At 46.5% G+C, this 14,722-nt stretch overlaps 2 protein-coding genes across 2 annotated transcripts in view; both read right to left on the reverse strand.

Moving 5' to 3' along the window:
* STXBP3 (syntaxin binding protein 3) overlaps nt 1–1,848 on the reverse strand; it is a 74,441-nt gene extending 72,593 nt beyond the window's left edge. The window contains exon 1 of the mRNA XM_055138958.1: nt 1,722–1,848. Coding sequence (XP_054994933.1) covers nt 1,722–1,770 — 49 coding nt within the window. The 5' untranslated portion in view covers nt 1,771–1,848. The remainder of the gene's footprint in view (nt 1–1,721) is intronic.
* Nucleotides 1,849–6,479: 4,631 nt separating this feature from the next.
* The window catches only part of FNDC7 (fibronectin type III domain containing 7), a 30,751-nt gene continuing 22,508 nt past the window's right edge, over nt 6,480–14,722 (reverse strand). Inside the window, exons 10-12 of the mRNA XM_004620042.3 lie at nt 11,246–11,506; nt 10,160–10,189; nt 6,480–6,511 (exon numbers count right to left, since the gene is read on the reverse strand). Of these exons, the coding sequence (XP_004620099.2) occupies nt 6,480–6,511; nt 10,160–10,189; nt 11,246–11,506 (323 nt within the window). The remainder of the gene's footprint in view (nt 6,512–10,159; nt 10,190–11,245; nt 11,507–14,722) is intronic.

Here is a 14,722-nt window from a genome sequence, read left to right on the forward strand (position 1 = left end):
GTGATATCCAGACTACCGCAGCCAGATGAGTGAGCATTCTAAAGAGCTACAACCAAAACATGTGAGAACCACAATTAGAGGAGGGTAACTCCAGGTTAATAGATGGTGAAGCATGTTTGTTACCACTGTCCTCAGAATAACAGCTACATGCAAGGAAAGGGAAAAACAGACTGAAAGAGTCCATGCCGTGCCAGGCACTACTCTTCGCATCTATTAAAACTTTTCATACAGGGGCTGGAGTGATAGCACAGCGGTAGGGCGTTTGCCTTGCACGCGGCTGACCCAGGTTGTATTCCCAGCATCCCATATGGTCCCCTGAGCACCGCCAGGGGTAGTTCCTGAGTGCAGAGCCAGGAATAACCCCTGTGCATTGCCGGGTGTGACCCACAAAAAAAAAAATTAAAACTTTCATACAGAATTAAAAGTCAAATGCATGATTCTCCTTAGGAGAGTCCATCAGCTGTTTCAGATGCTGTCATCTACAACATCTACAAAACGCAAAAGCTCCTTTCATTAAATCTTGATTACCATCTGGTCTTTCCCTTACGTTTCTATTTACACAAAGATTCAACTGACTATTTTTTTAACCCTTCTATCTCTTTTCCTTCCATTCAGTCTTTCATTCTTCTTTATCTTACCTACGGGGCAGCCTCAAGTTAATAGCACAGAACGACAGAATGGAATTTTTTTTTATTTTTGGGTCACACCTGGCGATGCGCAGGAATTACTCCTGGCTTTGCACTCAGGAGTTACTCCTGGCGGTGCTCAGGGGACCATATGTGATGCTGGGTCGGCCGCGTCCAAGGCAAACGCCCTACTTGCTGTGCTATCACTCCAGCCCCACATTTTGTTATTTCTAAACCCTCCCTTTTCTAGGTTTCCTCCCAATCACTATCATTAGCCCCTTCCCCTTTTCCAAACTAAAAAGGCTGATTCTTAAGAACATTTTTATCATGGAAATTCTTCCCGGCACACAATCCATGACCCACTCTCATGCAAACGTGCCAATATTCTGTGTCATCCAATCATTTAAAAGATGTTTTCGACAGTTTCCCTCCCGACATCCCTGCGGCCACCTGTCGCACCCTGCCCGGGCCTGCTCGGCAGGATCTGGAGTTTGGGTCCGACCCAGGACGCTCCTGCATCTCCCGGAACCCCGCGCGCTCGGTGCCCCCCAGTCGGAAACGCTCCTCAGACCGGCCTCCTAGCCACAGCGCGCCGGCGTCCCCCGCCCCGTGGGGGTCTTCTCGTCCCTCTTCCACCCGCCCAGGTCGAGTCGCGGCTGATTCTGTCAGACAGTCAGCGAATAACTCATAAACAGGGCAAGGAGCGGCCCCGCGAACGAGGGCAGGGAGAGGCGCAGCGCGGGGCTGTCACCGCGCTGTCCGTCAATGCACTCGGGACCCCCCCCCCCCCCGGGCGGACGCGCGGGGCCGGGGTAGACGTGCAGCGGGAGGGTGCGCGGGGTTCAGCTCTGCTTCTGCATGGGACACAGCAGCCGCGTGGGGAAAGCGGCGGGGCGTGGGGTGCGGTGGGTCCCGGGTCCCCACGGCGGGGCCGGGGCTGGGGCCGGGGCAGGCGGGAGGGAGCCCGGGAAGGCCGCGCCCGCCCGCACCCCGCCCAGCCTCGCGGAGCCGCGAAACAGTAAGCCCGGCGCCGCGCGGGGCCGGCCGGAGCCCGGGCCGCCCTTCCGGTCGGGCCTGCGGCCCCGCTGCACTCACTCTGCCACACGACGCTCTTCAGCCCCCGTTCCATCACCGGCGGCGCCATCTTCCCGGCCCGGCTCTCGCTGTCGCAGCCGCCTCCTCGGGCCGCCCCAGGGACGCCTCGGCGGCCCCGCCCCTCGGACCGGGCCCGGGCCGGTGACGTCACGCGCCTGCGGGCGGGCCCCGCCCCCGCCGGGATGGCGCCTGCGTGCTGCGAGCGGAACCGCGCGCCCCCTACTGGGGAATGGTGTTGCCCACGACTCGCAGCCTGGTGACGTCAGAGAAGGACCCGCCGCCGACGCTGCGGAGCTCACACCAGCTGAGCGAGTTCGAAAGCCACCCCCTCCCCGTACCCACTCCCCGTAACGGGCTTGACCCAGGCAGGACTCTTCCGCCTTAGAACAAGAATTCTTCACTTTAGGAAGCAGGTAACAACCAGAATAACAACCGAATGGAACATTTACGTTTCCCAAGTTGATTTTATTCATTTTCCAAGGAAATGAGAATTGTAGAGAGCTCTGAAGTTTCCTCCAGTGTACCTGGAGCCAAGAGGGGGTTTCAGGAAACTCCAGAAAATGAGAAACTCACTTCTGAAAAATCGAATTAGGGCACACATCCTGACGTGCTAAATAGAGGCCAAAGTTCGTGTCAACCCGTGATTGCCCGGGTAGGGAGTTAGCACAAAGGGTGGAGCTATCGGAGCCCCATAGGTGGGAGCACTAAGTGTGATACCTGATCCAAGTGTGTCCCTCTCCAACAGAGCCAGGAGTGACCCCAGAGCACCAAGCCAGGTGTAGAGACTCTGTAATGATAGGCGAGTCCCCCAAAACAACCCCCCTCAAAACAATAAATGCCTTGGGGGGCTAGAAAGCAAGCACAGGCTTAAGGCATAAGCTTTGCTTACAGACCCTTATCAGATTCCACACACCTTTACAAATCACCACACTGTCCACCATTGTTATTGAGGGCAGCCTTGGAAACCCCCTATACTCCTGACTTGCAGGGATATTTCCTAGCACTGTTCCTTAGCCTTTGCCCACCCGCCACTTCTAGCACCTATAAGTGAATATCTTGGTTCTGGTTTGTTCCATTTGTTGCATGATGACATCTAGATTTGATCCCCAACACCCATCCACCCCCTGGTACATACACCACAATGAATGCCTTAATTACATAAGTATGTATATACATAACGAAATAATAAGGAAATAGTTACCAACAGATTTAAGTGGAAAGTGTATAGTAGGGGTTCATCTACACTTTAGGATCTGAAAGAAGGGAATTATTGAGAGTTAATTAACATAGTAGGTGATTTGTGCTGAAATTTGAACATTGGGTTGAGTATTGCAAACCTCACAACAATCCAACAGAATAACAATTTCTTCTGTCATTATACAGTTGTGGAAACATTCTGGGAGATTAAATCATGTGAGACTTCAAGGTTGCTTCGAAGGGCTGGAGCAATAGCACAATGGGTAGGGCATTTGCCTTGCATGCCGCTGACCCGGGTACAATCCCCGGCATCCCATATGGTCCCCAGGCACTGCCAGGAGTAATTCCTGAGCACAGAGCCAGGAGTAACCCTTGAGCATCGCTGTATGTGATCCAAAAAGAAAAAAAATAGATTGCTTCTAGCCCATTCCATTTCCATCCTCTCATACCGCTTATTCTCCCTTGCTATCCTAGTTGTGTGTAACTTCTTTGATTTGTCTCTCTAGTCTCCTCGAGTTTGTTTGCCAAAACAAATTGAACAATAGATTCAAATTACCTGAATATGACATAACAGAATGCAAAGTAAAATCCACTAACACTTGGTAAAAGATGAAAAATCTGCAAATATTACTCTTGATCTTAGCCAAAATGCAGAGAAGTGACCATCATCAAGCAGATAAACAGCAAAGATAACTTAAGGCTTGAAAGGTAAAAACTCTTGTATTAAGGTGATCACTAACTCCACATCTCATCCCCAGGGATTCTTTACTCATTACCTATGACTTAAATATGAGATTATAGTGCTATATCTTTCATAAAAATATCACAGACTAGAGTTCTAATCAGTACTACATGTTTATTGACCTCCTGAAATTTAGTGTTTGATTCAGTTCTGGGTTGGTTTTTTGTTTTTGTTTTTGTTTCTGAGGGGATGTGCTCAATAATCACTTCTAGTTGGGCTGGGGAGATGTGAGAGAGGAACCATTGTGCCAGGTGCCAGAGATTGAATCCGGGTTGGCCTGGTACTATTGCTCCAGCCCTCCTGGGTTTTCTCGAGAAAAACCTTTTCCCATCTCCTTCCTACAGTGGCACACTGCTGACTACTGTGGCTCTCCAAAGCTGTATTCAATTGGATTTCTGCTCACATAGACTCAACATATATTTTTTTAATGATGTCTGTGTACCTGTTAACCCTTCTTTGTTCCCAACACAGAGATTTGCTTCAAGGAAGCAATCATCAGAGAACTCCTCATAAGTTTCAAAATGGGCCACATATCAGAATCATGTGATAAAATGTGTTTAAAACATAGATTCTCAGGCCTGGTCCCAACCTACAAAATTAGACTTTATAGGGACTTTACCCAGGAAACAATTTAGATTTGGATGCAGCTGGCCCAACTCCTGTCTCCACTCACTGCTGTTGAAAAACAAAAGTGAGTTAGATCAGGCTTCCCCTGTCAGTGTGTGCTTTGAAGCCCAGAATTCCATTTCCAGAGATCTCTGTGTGTCTCTTGTTTGTCTCCTCTACAAGGGCTGATGCTCTGGGAAGTATCTCCTTCCAGGCAGGGACTCTCTCTCTCTTTCTCTTTCTCTCCCTCTCCTCTCTCTCTCTCTCTCTCTCTCTCTTTTGTAGACACAACTGACAGTGCTCAGGGATTACTCCTGGTTCTGTACTTCTGTACTCAGTAATCACTCCTGGCAGTGCTCAGAGGATCATATGGGATGCCCGCAAATAAATTTGGGTGGGCCACATGCAAGGCAAACACCTTGCCCATTATACTATCACTCTGGCCCTCACATTGTATATCTCTGGTCAGCCTTACACAGAAAGGAAAAGAAGGCAGAGAAAGAGAAGTTGCTTATCTCTGCCAGTTTATTTCAACCCTTATTCCAGGAGCCAGTTTCTTTTTTTGTTTGTTTGGGTGTCATGTCAGCAGTGCTCAGAAGCCAGTCCCAATTCAGCCAGTCCCAATTCAGTCCCAACTCAGGTGCAGGAGTTGAACCCATGTAGCCCAACACGAGTTCTCCATCTGACCCAAGTCTCCAATTGTCCCTTGGGAAGATTTCATGGCTGTTCCAAGCTACAGATGTTCTTGGACTCACAGCTATGTTTCCGGGTAGTAAACAGTGTAGTTGAATATATGTAAAGTATGTATGTGTGCTACATAAATCCTACTCACAGTCTTCCCCTCTTGCCTTCCCTTTGTTATGTTGTTGATATGATGACTGGGGTTCAGCACTGAAGATCTCATACTTTGTTGTGGCATTCCCTGATTGCAATGCCACCAGGCTGTACTTAGCATGTGATATAGTGCCATGGATCAAACTTGAACCCTCCTACTTGTAAGTCTGGTGCTTTCCCAGTGAGTCACATCACGGGGCCCTTACACTATAAAATAAATGAATAAATAAGGCAACTGGTGGGATGGGAGGTAGAGAGATAGCTAGGTGGGTAGGGTACTTGCTTTGCATGTGGCCAACCTCGGTTCAATCCCTGACACCCCATATGGTTCCCTGAGCCTGGCCAGAAGTCAGCCCTGAGTGCAGACACAGGAGTCAGCACTGAGAAAAGCTTGCTGTGCCCCCCACCAAAATATTAAGTAGAGCATTAAAAGGACAAATATTTTTCTGCAATTGCTTTGTATTATATATCATTGTCTTTTCTCTCCAAAGTACAAAATGCAGCTACAGAGACAGTGGTGAACACAGACAAGACTGATGGTCCTCCTGTTGCCTCCAGTGCCCCCCAAAAGACGACACACATCTATTAGTCTGCCACCACATGAGCTTCTGCACCCCAGGACCACAGTCCTTTTAACAATAGGCCAGTGGCTGTTCCTCCAGATGCTCAGTGAAAGGTGGCATTTCATGATGCTTTGGAGCTGAGAACTTTTCAAGCAGCACAGCTTCCTTTGCCAGCTTCCTTTGCTCTTGAGATGAGACTGTCACTACAGTTGTGTTGCAGCTGGGACCATATAAGCTAGGGCCACACACCAAGCAGAAGCCACCGTGGGCCATTTTGTGTCCCTAAGTGGGTGACTTGATTTCAGCTTCTCTGGCCACAAATTTTCAGTCCTGGAATGACCCAAGGGCCGTCTGGCAAATGCTGCTGTTGATGAAACACTTATGAAGTGGATTGTTGAAGACTGTGTTGTGCCTGGATGTGAAATTGCCAAGAAGTTCTGCCTAGTAGGACTTTCAGCTTTTCAAGACTCTCCTATTGTGTTCATTTACTCTGGTAGCCTTCTGGAAGGTTCTCTGGGTCCATTTCTCTGCTAAGTTCTGTCTGCTGCCAATCTCGGGCTCCTGTGCAGGTGGGGAAACACCTGGCCTAGCCTGGAAGTGGAGGCAAACTTATTCTAGAGACCGTTAGCTTGTCCTATCCTAGAAGCCTTTCTAATAGATCCTTTCTGGCTCTAATCACACTAACAATGGTGACAACCCTGCAAAAGATATAAAGACTTTTTAAAATGAAGGCAAAATCCTCTGTCTCTGAATCATACCATTTCAACTGAAATTACTCACTAATTCAAGTCTCTGTTTCCATCATCGTGGGCTATGTTATTCTGCCTTTGTCTTCCCTCTGTAAATCACTGAAAAGAACAAAGAAGGGGAGAGGCCACAGGAAATATTAAAGACACAGACATTTTCTTTTCCATTTGAAATGCTGTTTACAACAATCCACAGCCACGCAGCCGCAACTTAATAAGACAATCTTCTGTGTTCTGTGGGTTCTCTCTAACCCAGGTGATCGCTCTCCTGGCTCCAGAAATGAGCACTTCCCAAAAGTCTTAGGGCTCAGACTGCTAACTCAGGACAGAGACCTTTCTTCTCTGTACCCATCCCCATTGGCCATGTTTACAGGGAACTTCAAAATTGTATGGGTTGAGGATGCTGTGTGGGGAGACCTGACCTGCTCATCAAGGAAACAGCCTCAGAGTTTCCTGGAATGTGCCAGTGACACTGAGACAGGTGGTATGTTGAAGACAAAAGGTCCCCGCCTGGAGTGACAGCACTGCCACTCCCTGTGAAATATCACTCTTCCTTCTCCTGCACTTCCTCAGCCATGCAAACCGAAGCTGGATTCTAGCCCCCTTCAGGTTCCTCCTTGGGCAATGTTGGCTAAAGAGGAACCTTCTGGGCAGAAGCCTTGGGTACAATTGCGGGCACTTTCTTTTTGTTCTTTAGAGAAGGTTGATTTCCATTCAGGGCTCCGAAACAGCTTTATCTATGTTTTGTTGGGGGGCCACACACCTGGCAATGCTCAGTGGTTCCTCCTCAGGTCCCTCACTCAGGAATCACTCCTGTCTGGGCTCGGAGGACCTTATGGGATGCTGAGGATCAAACCCAGCACTTTCTACCCACTATACTATATTTCTGGTCCCTGAGCAGCTTTATTTTTTAGAAAGAGGGTGGTAGGCCAAATAAAACTGGGAATCCATGCTCTAATGCCTAGTTACCAAAACCAGCAGCATTAGCCTCAAAAGCACCACCCAGGCCTTTTTAGAACTGTGATGTCTCACTGACCAAATCTGTTTCAATAAGGCTCCAGCTGATTTATCACTATATCACTGTATCACTGTTATTCCGTTGCTCATCTATTTGCTCGAGCGGACACCAGTAACGTCTCCATTGTTACTGTTTTTGGCATATCGAATATGCCACGGGTAGCTTGCCAGGCTCTGCCGTGTGGGCGAGATACTCTTGGTAGCTTGCCGGGCTCTCTGAGAGGGATTGAATCTGGAATTGAACCTGGGCCAGCCGTGTGCAAGGCAAACGCCCTACTCACTGTGCTGTCGCTCCAGACCAGCTGATTTATATGCACAATAAAGTTGGATCAGACCACTTTAGAACCGCAGCTCTAGGTCTTGTCTGGTTTTTTATCCTTAACTCTGGAATCCTGGAGTTTCTCAGGAGCTATTCTGGATAGTGTCCAAAAGTTCCTTTATGTGGTGCTTGGGAGATCATGAAAAGCCAGAGAGCAAACCTGGGACGTTGTCAAGCACAAAGCATAAGCTCTGACTCTGAGCTATCTCTCTAACCCTAGTCTCACTCTCTAGAATCATCTAAGAATATTTTTAAAATCCAGACTAGGTCTAGAGACATAGTACAAGGGTTAAGGCACTTGCCTTGCATAAGGCCAATCCCAGTTCAATCTCTGGTGTCACATATGGTCTCCTAAATCCCCAAGGAGTGATACCTGAGAACAGTCAGGCATGTCCTAAAACCCCCCAAAATAGAATAATTTTTTTTAAAAATCCAGACTTTACCATAGATCTCAATTTAATTAAAGTCTGTTTTTAATGATCAGACTTTTGGGAAATGAGCATCAGTGGCATATACATATATGTCAGGGCTGGAGCAATAGCACAGCAGGTAGGGCGTTTGCCTTGCATGTGGCCGACCCGGGTTCGATTCCTCTGCCCCTCTCGGAGAGCCTGGCAAGCTACCGAGAGTATCTCACCCACATGGCAGAGCCTGGCAAGCTACCTGTGGCATATTCAATATGCCAAAAACAGTAACAAGTCTCACAATGGAGACGTTACTGGTGCCTGCTCAAGCAAATCAACACGCAACGAGATGACAGTGACAGTGACATCCTAGAAAATATATATATGTGTGTATACATATATATGCATATATATTTATTTATGCAAATTGATGAGCAACGGGATGACAGTGATACAGTGATATATTTATTCATCTTTTAAATAAGGATCATGCCTAGTGGTAATCGAAAGTTAAGGGTTTGTCACCGTTTGATAGTGGCCATTCCCTTGTTTTGTCTCTCTCTGTTCCATAGATAAATGAGATCATCCTTAGCCCCACTTCCAAACTCTCGAGGGGACACAATGCACAGCAAGAGAGGGAATAACTTTAGAACAGCATTTCTCAACCTTTCCTCAAAATGTCCTTCCCAGGACTTATTTCCTTCCTGTGGTCCCTTCTGCTACTGGTCAACCTCCCAAGTCTTATGCTGTGGCTCCTCGTTTTTGCATTTTTCACCGGGCTTGCTGAAAATATCCTGGAGATCAGTAGGGTGTCCATATGACCCTCAGCTGAGAAAAATGGCTCTAATGTGAGAAATGAAGCAGTTGCATCTCTGAGAATGAGTATGCTTTCCTGTGGGACCTTGGAAGATGAGAAAGTCTGCAGAGGCAAAAGGAAAGGATCTCAAGGGGTGGGACCCAAGGGAAGACATGTCATGAGGGGAGAAAGAGTTAGGCAAGGGGAACGCAAAACCTTTGTACCACAGAAAAAAAGTGTTTGGAATTCAAATTTCTGGGGCAAAGGAAAACTTGTGAGAGCTTGATGCATAAAAGTAATACATGAGATCAGTGTCCTGGAACAATAGTTCTGTCAATAGAAGGGAGGCTGGTGGGAGGACAGGAAGGCAGCTAGGGGGAAAAAAAGAAGATACAGGAATATGGAAAGAACAATAGAGATGAAGAAAGAAGATGGACTTAGAAACCATCGTAAAGTGCGCAGGAGATAGAAAACTTAGATACAGATGGCCAGAGAAAGGAAAGCTGGCTCCAGCGGCTTCCTCACAGGGTACTTGCCATTCCCGCTAATTGAAAAGCCAACTTGATTGAAATATTCTATGCCTAAAACTCATCTATCAATAACTTTGTAAACCAACGTTCTTTCATTTAAAAAACGATGTAAATTGCAGTACCAAAATAAAAAATAAATTAATATTTTTAAAAAATATGAGAGGGGGTTGGAGTGATAGCACAGTAGGTAAAATGTTTGCCTTGCACCAGCCGACCCGGGTTGTATTCCCAGCATCCCATATGGTCCCCTGAGCACCGCCAGGAGTAATTCCTGAGTGAAGAGCCAGGAATAACCCCTGTGCATCGCCGGTGTGACCCAAAAAGCAATATATATGTATATACATATATGTGATATATATGCATATATATATATGTGGGCTGGAGCAATAGCACAGTGAGTAGGGTGTTTGCCTTGCACGTGGCTGACCCAGGTTCGATAACTCATCCCCTCTCCGAGAGCCTGGCAAGCTACTGTGGCGTATTTGATATACCAAAAATAGTAACAAGTCTCACAATGGAGGTGTTACTAGTGCCCGCTCGAGCAAATCAATGAGCAACGGATGACAAGTGATACAAGTGAAAAATATAAGCACAGAATAAAAGAGAAACAAAGCTTGATCCCAACTTCATTAAGTGCCTTCTACTTTATTTCTTCTTACTTTATCCGTGAGAGAAGGAACTTACCCATTCCAAGTGTACTTCCTGAACAGGTTACTGAAATAAATAAAAACATAAGTATTTAAAATACTATTGAGAGGCTGGAGCAATAGACCATCAAGTAGGGCATTTGCCTTGCATGCGGCCGACCTGGGTTCGATTCCCAGCATCCCATATGGTCCCCTAAGTACCACTAGGAGTAATTCCTGAGTGCAAAACCAGGAGTAACCCCTGTGCATTGCCGGGTATGACCCAAGAAGCAAAAAACAAAACAAAACAAACAAGAAAAAACTATTGATGTATTTAAGACGATGGAGCTAAAACCAAAAATGGAATTACCAGAAAGTGGACCAAAGAAATAATATGAGGGCTCATCCTTGGTATCCCATATGGTTCCCTGAGCCTGTCAGGAGTATGTGGTGCTGGGGATCAAATCTGGGTCAGCCACATACAATGCAAACACCTTATCTGCTGTACTACTGCTTAGGCCTCCATCATCTTCCTTTATCAAAAACCTTTTTTAGAGATATATTAAATATATATGACTCTGCTCTGGGCAAGGTAGCAACAGGCACTGACATAAAGGGAGGAATTCTAATGCCTTTCCTGTCCATTCCGGTGAGATGGCCATGGCTGACCGTCACATTTTGCAATCACAGGTCATCTTTCCAAGGCTAGCTTCTGATTTGTAAATTTCTATTGTCTTGCTCCTGCAACTCTTCCTCAGCCCTAAGTCTAAATCTGTGCAGAGAAGAACTCAAGGGTCTCAAGTCTAACATTTCAGGGTGTCTGTCAATTTACTCTAAGACAATGTCAAAAGTCCCAAATCCCAAAGCAGAAGCCCCTTTTTAGTCTGCTTTCCTACTTAAGCAGCAAGCATCTGCTCCTCAGAGGGAGAGGAGAAGGAAGGTGAGGACTTCCCCAAATCAAATAATTATAAAACATCTCTACTCCAAAGCAGCCTGCGGTCCCCTGGTACACAGCACCTGCCTGCAGAGTGAGCCAATGTCATCCTCATTTTGAGTCTCCCACAGAGCAAGTCAGCATGACTGGAGCTCTCCCTTCATTGGCTGCTTGGGTTCATTCTAAGGAAAGGGGCAGAACTTCTGATACCTGAATATATCTTTTTGGGACAGAAGCTAAGTTTCAGTCCTGACTCAGCAACGGGTGAGACCATCACGGTATACACGTCTCCACAGGGGATCTCGGTGACATCACAGAAACTGTGACCTGCGCTTGGAATACATGTGAAAATGCCCTTGGAACCAGAGAGGTCGGTGCTGTAATTGGCAGAACCCCGGGAGGCCTGCCAGTAGATCCTGATGCCATTAGGGCCCAGTCTATATAACTTCACCCCCAAGGGGCAGCAGGCATCTGAAGGATAAAAACAAAGAAACATAAGCCACTTATCCCACTATCATTACAAACATGATCCTTATTACTAGGGGGATATAATCTGTCATCTATTCTAAATAATATATGATTATGATAAAATTTAAGGGATGGTAGTTGGGGAAACAATACAGGGATTATTTAGGTACTTGCCTTGGGGCCATGGAGATAGTACAGTGGGTAGGGTAGTTCGCCTTGCAAGAGGTCCTGGTTTGATTCCCCAGAATCTGACATGGTCCCCTAGCACTGCCAGGATGATTCCTGAGCACAGTCAGGAATTCCCTGCGCACTGCTTGGTGTGGCCCAAACCCCTCCCCATGCCCCAACAAAGGAAAAGATACTAAGGGCTACTCAAATTCTTTCTGTGGTTGACCGTACGAGCAGAACTCCACATGAGAGGGTGAGGGTGGCATGAGGTGAGTCAAAAATGCCACATATTTCAGACTCGTATATGACTTGAACCATATGAGTCAAGTGCACACAATCCTTGCCAAGATTCTTCATGACATCCTAGGCTCAAACAATTTTCATGGGCTAAAATGTAAATAAAGTTTATCATATTGGGTATTAGTTGAAAAGGCCAGTTTTGCAAGGCCAAACTAAATGACCTGTGGGGAGTGGCCACTCACCTACCGGTAGGTGGATCCCCACACCAACCCTGCTAGGTGCTCAGAGACTATTTTTATTTATTAATTTTATCATTTTAATTACCTTATTTTATTGTTTTTTGTTGGAGGCCACACCTGGTGGTTCTCAGGGCTTACTCCTGGCTCTGCACTCAGGAATTACTCCTGGCAGTGTTTGGGGGACCATATGGGATGCCGGAGATCAAACCAAGTTTAGCCACATGCAAGGCAAGTGAACTACCCACTGTACTATCACTCGGTCCCCTCAGAGACTATTTTCAGTACTGGTTAAAAAATTACTCTTTTCAGCGGTAAGGCATTTGCCTTGCATGGGGATGACCCAGGTTCGAATCCCAGCATCCCATATGGTCCCCTGAGCACCACCAGGAGTAATTCCTGAGTGCAGAGCCAGTAGTAACCCCTGTGCATTGCCGGGTGTGATCCAAAAAGCAAAAGAAAGAAAAAAACCCTCTTTTTTCTAAATAAGCTGTCCTCACTTGGGTCTCAAACGGATGGTCAAATGTGGATCACTCTGTCTAAAATAAAGGTGTTTTATTATTTTTTTATTTGAAAAGTTTCAATTATACATAATAGAATTCATTTGCGTTATTCTTTTTTCTTTTTCCAAGAGAAGATTTTGTTTTGTTTTAGGTGTGAAAATAAGCAAAAGGCCAGAACTGACAATTTAGACAGCAAATTTAGGCAGGAATGATAATGGATCAAAAGACAAGTAGAAACCAGTTTACATGTGTGTAGTGTGTCGTATACACTCTCACTGTGATTATGCCTATTTTCTCTCACTTTTCCTATTTTAATTTTTGGCCCACACTCAGTGGTACTCAGGCTTCACTCTTAGTTCTGTGTTCAGGGATCACTCCTGATGGGCTTAAGGGATCTTATGGGGTGCTCAAGAATGAGCCCAGGTCAGCCACATGCAAGGCAAATGCCCTACCCTTAATATTATCTCTTTAGCCCCTATGCCTATTTTCTTATCAACATTGAAACAGAATGCTGCAGCTTAAGAAGCCACTTTTTTGTGAATATTTTTATTTTGAAAATACACTCAGCAATGCTCAGGGCATACTCCCTGATCAGGGCTTAGGGCTCATTCCTAGTGCTGTTCATGAGACCATGCGGTGCTAGGGATTGAATTCAGGTCTCCTGCATGCAAAACATGAATTTCTCTCTGTTCTAAGAAGGCATGCCTCGGGACATCTCGTTGAAGAATCTGCCATGCCATCCCTGGGATGGCAAAATTGCATATCAATTTTCCTGTCTTATTCCTTACAGCAAATATAAGCAGCTGAACTATTCTGGGTTAATCTTAAGAGGCATCTTGGGAGGCATCCTACCTCCCCCAAAATAAATTTTTCCCACCCTGCCCCTGCGCTCTGCAGCCTGTCCCCCAAAATAAATTAAAACAGTGCTTCAAGCTGTCCCCCTCAGAGGATTAGAATAATGGTGGTAATTCCCAAGTGCTAGAACTTGGACACTACAAGGTAGCAGGAGCTAGTGGTTTTTTTAGCCTGTTGAAAGAAGAAACCACAGAAGGAGCTGGAGTGTCTAGGAGGGGCAGCCTACAAGGATAACTGCAGGAAGGAAAACTCAAGCCAAGCAGAAGGAAAAAATCCAAGCCAAGTAGAAGGTGTGATAGAAATACTTTTTGAAAACTCTTCCAGACTGTTAGTTTACTTTGCAGATGTTTTTAAAACCATCTTCTCTTCAAAAAATGTTGCACTAGTGTCCAAATCTTGCACTAGTGGAGTTAATTCACCAGTTACCAATAGCAGTCTCTGAGCATCTGAGTTTTGTGGGTTTTTTTCTTTTTGGGTCACACCCGGCGATGCACAGGGGTCACTCCTGGCTCTGCACTCAGGAATTACCCCTGGTGGTGCTCAGAGGACCATATGGGATGCTGGGAATTGAACCCGGGTCGGATGCGTGCAAGGCAAACGCCCTACCCACTATGCTATTGCTCCAGCCCCAGTTTTGTGGTTTTTAAAATTTTCAAAAATTGATTGAGATTCTGTGGTTCACAATACATTTGTCAGGGAGGGGCTGGGAGGCACACCCGGTAGTGCTCACGGGTTATTTCTGGCGCTGCGATCAAGGACTACTCCTGGTAGTCCTTGGGGGACCCTATGGGATGCTGGGGATTGAACCTGGGTCAACTGCATGGAAGGCAAATGCACTACCCGCTGTATTACCTCTCCAACTCCATGATACTATTAATAATAAGTTCTCCACATAATTTCAACAGCACACCCATCACCAGTGTATCTACCTCTTCCTCCTGAGAAGCCCAACATCCCTCTCTCTTAATCATTTCCCCGCCCCGCACCCCCATACCAAGTAAGCTGTGTGGATCAATTCTCCCATGAGGCTGCCTTTGGATCTTTGGTGCTACCTTGTTGTGTAACAGCTGAGGTTCTAAAGGAAACGAATGGAGTAGAGCAGTGGCTCTGTGGCTGAGCCCTTGCCTTCTGTGTGAGGGCAAACTGGGAGCATTTTTGGAGCATGAGTAGGGTGTTTGCCTTGCATGTGGCTAACCTGGGTTCGATTTCTCCATTCC

This window comes from Sorex araneus, chromosome 5 (assembly GCF_027595985.1).
Source record: "Sorex araneus isolate mSorAra2 chromosome 5, mSorAra2.pri, whole genome shotgun sequence".
In the NCBI taxonomy this organism is placed as follows: domain Eukaryota; kingdom Metazoa; phylum Chordata; class Mammalia; order Eulipotyphla; family Soricidae; genus Sorex; species Sorex araneus.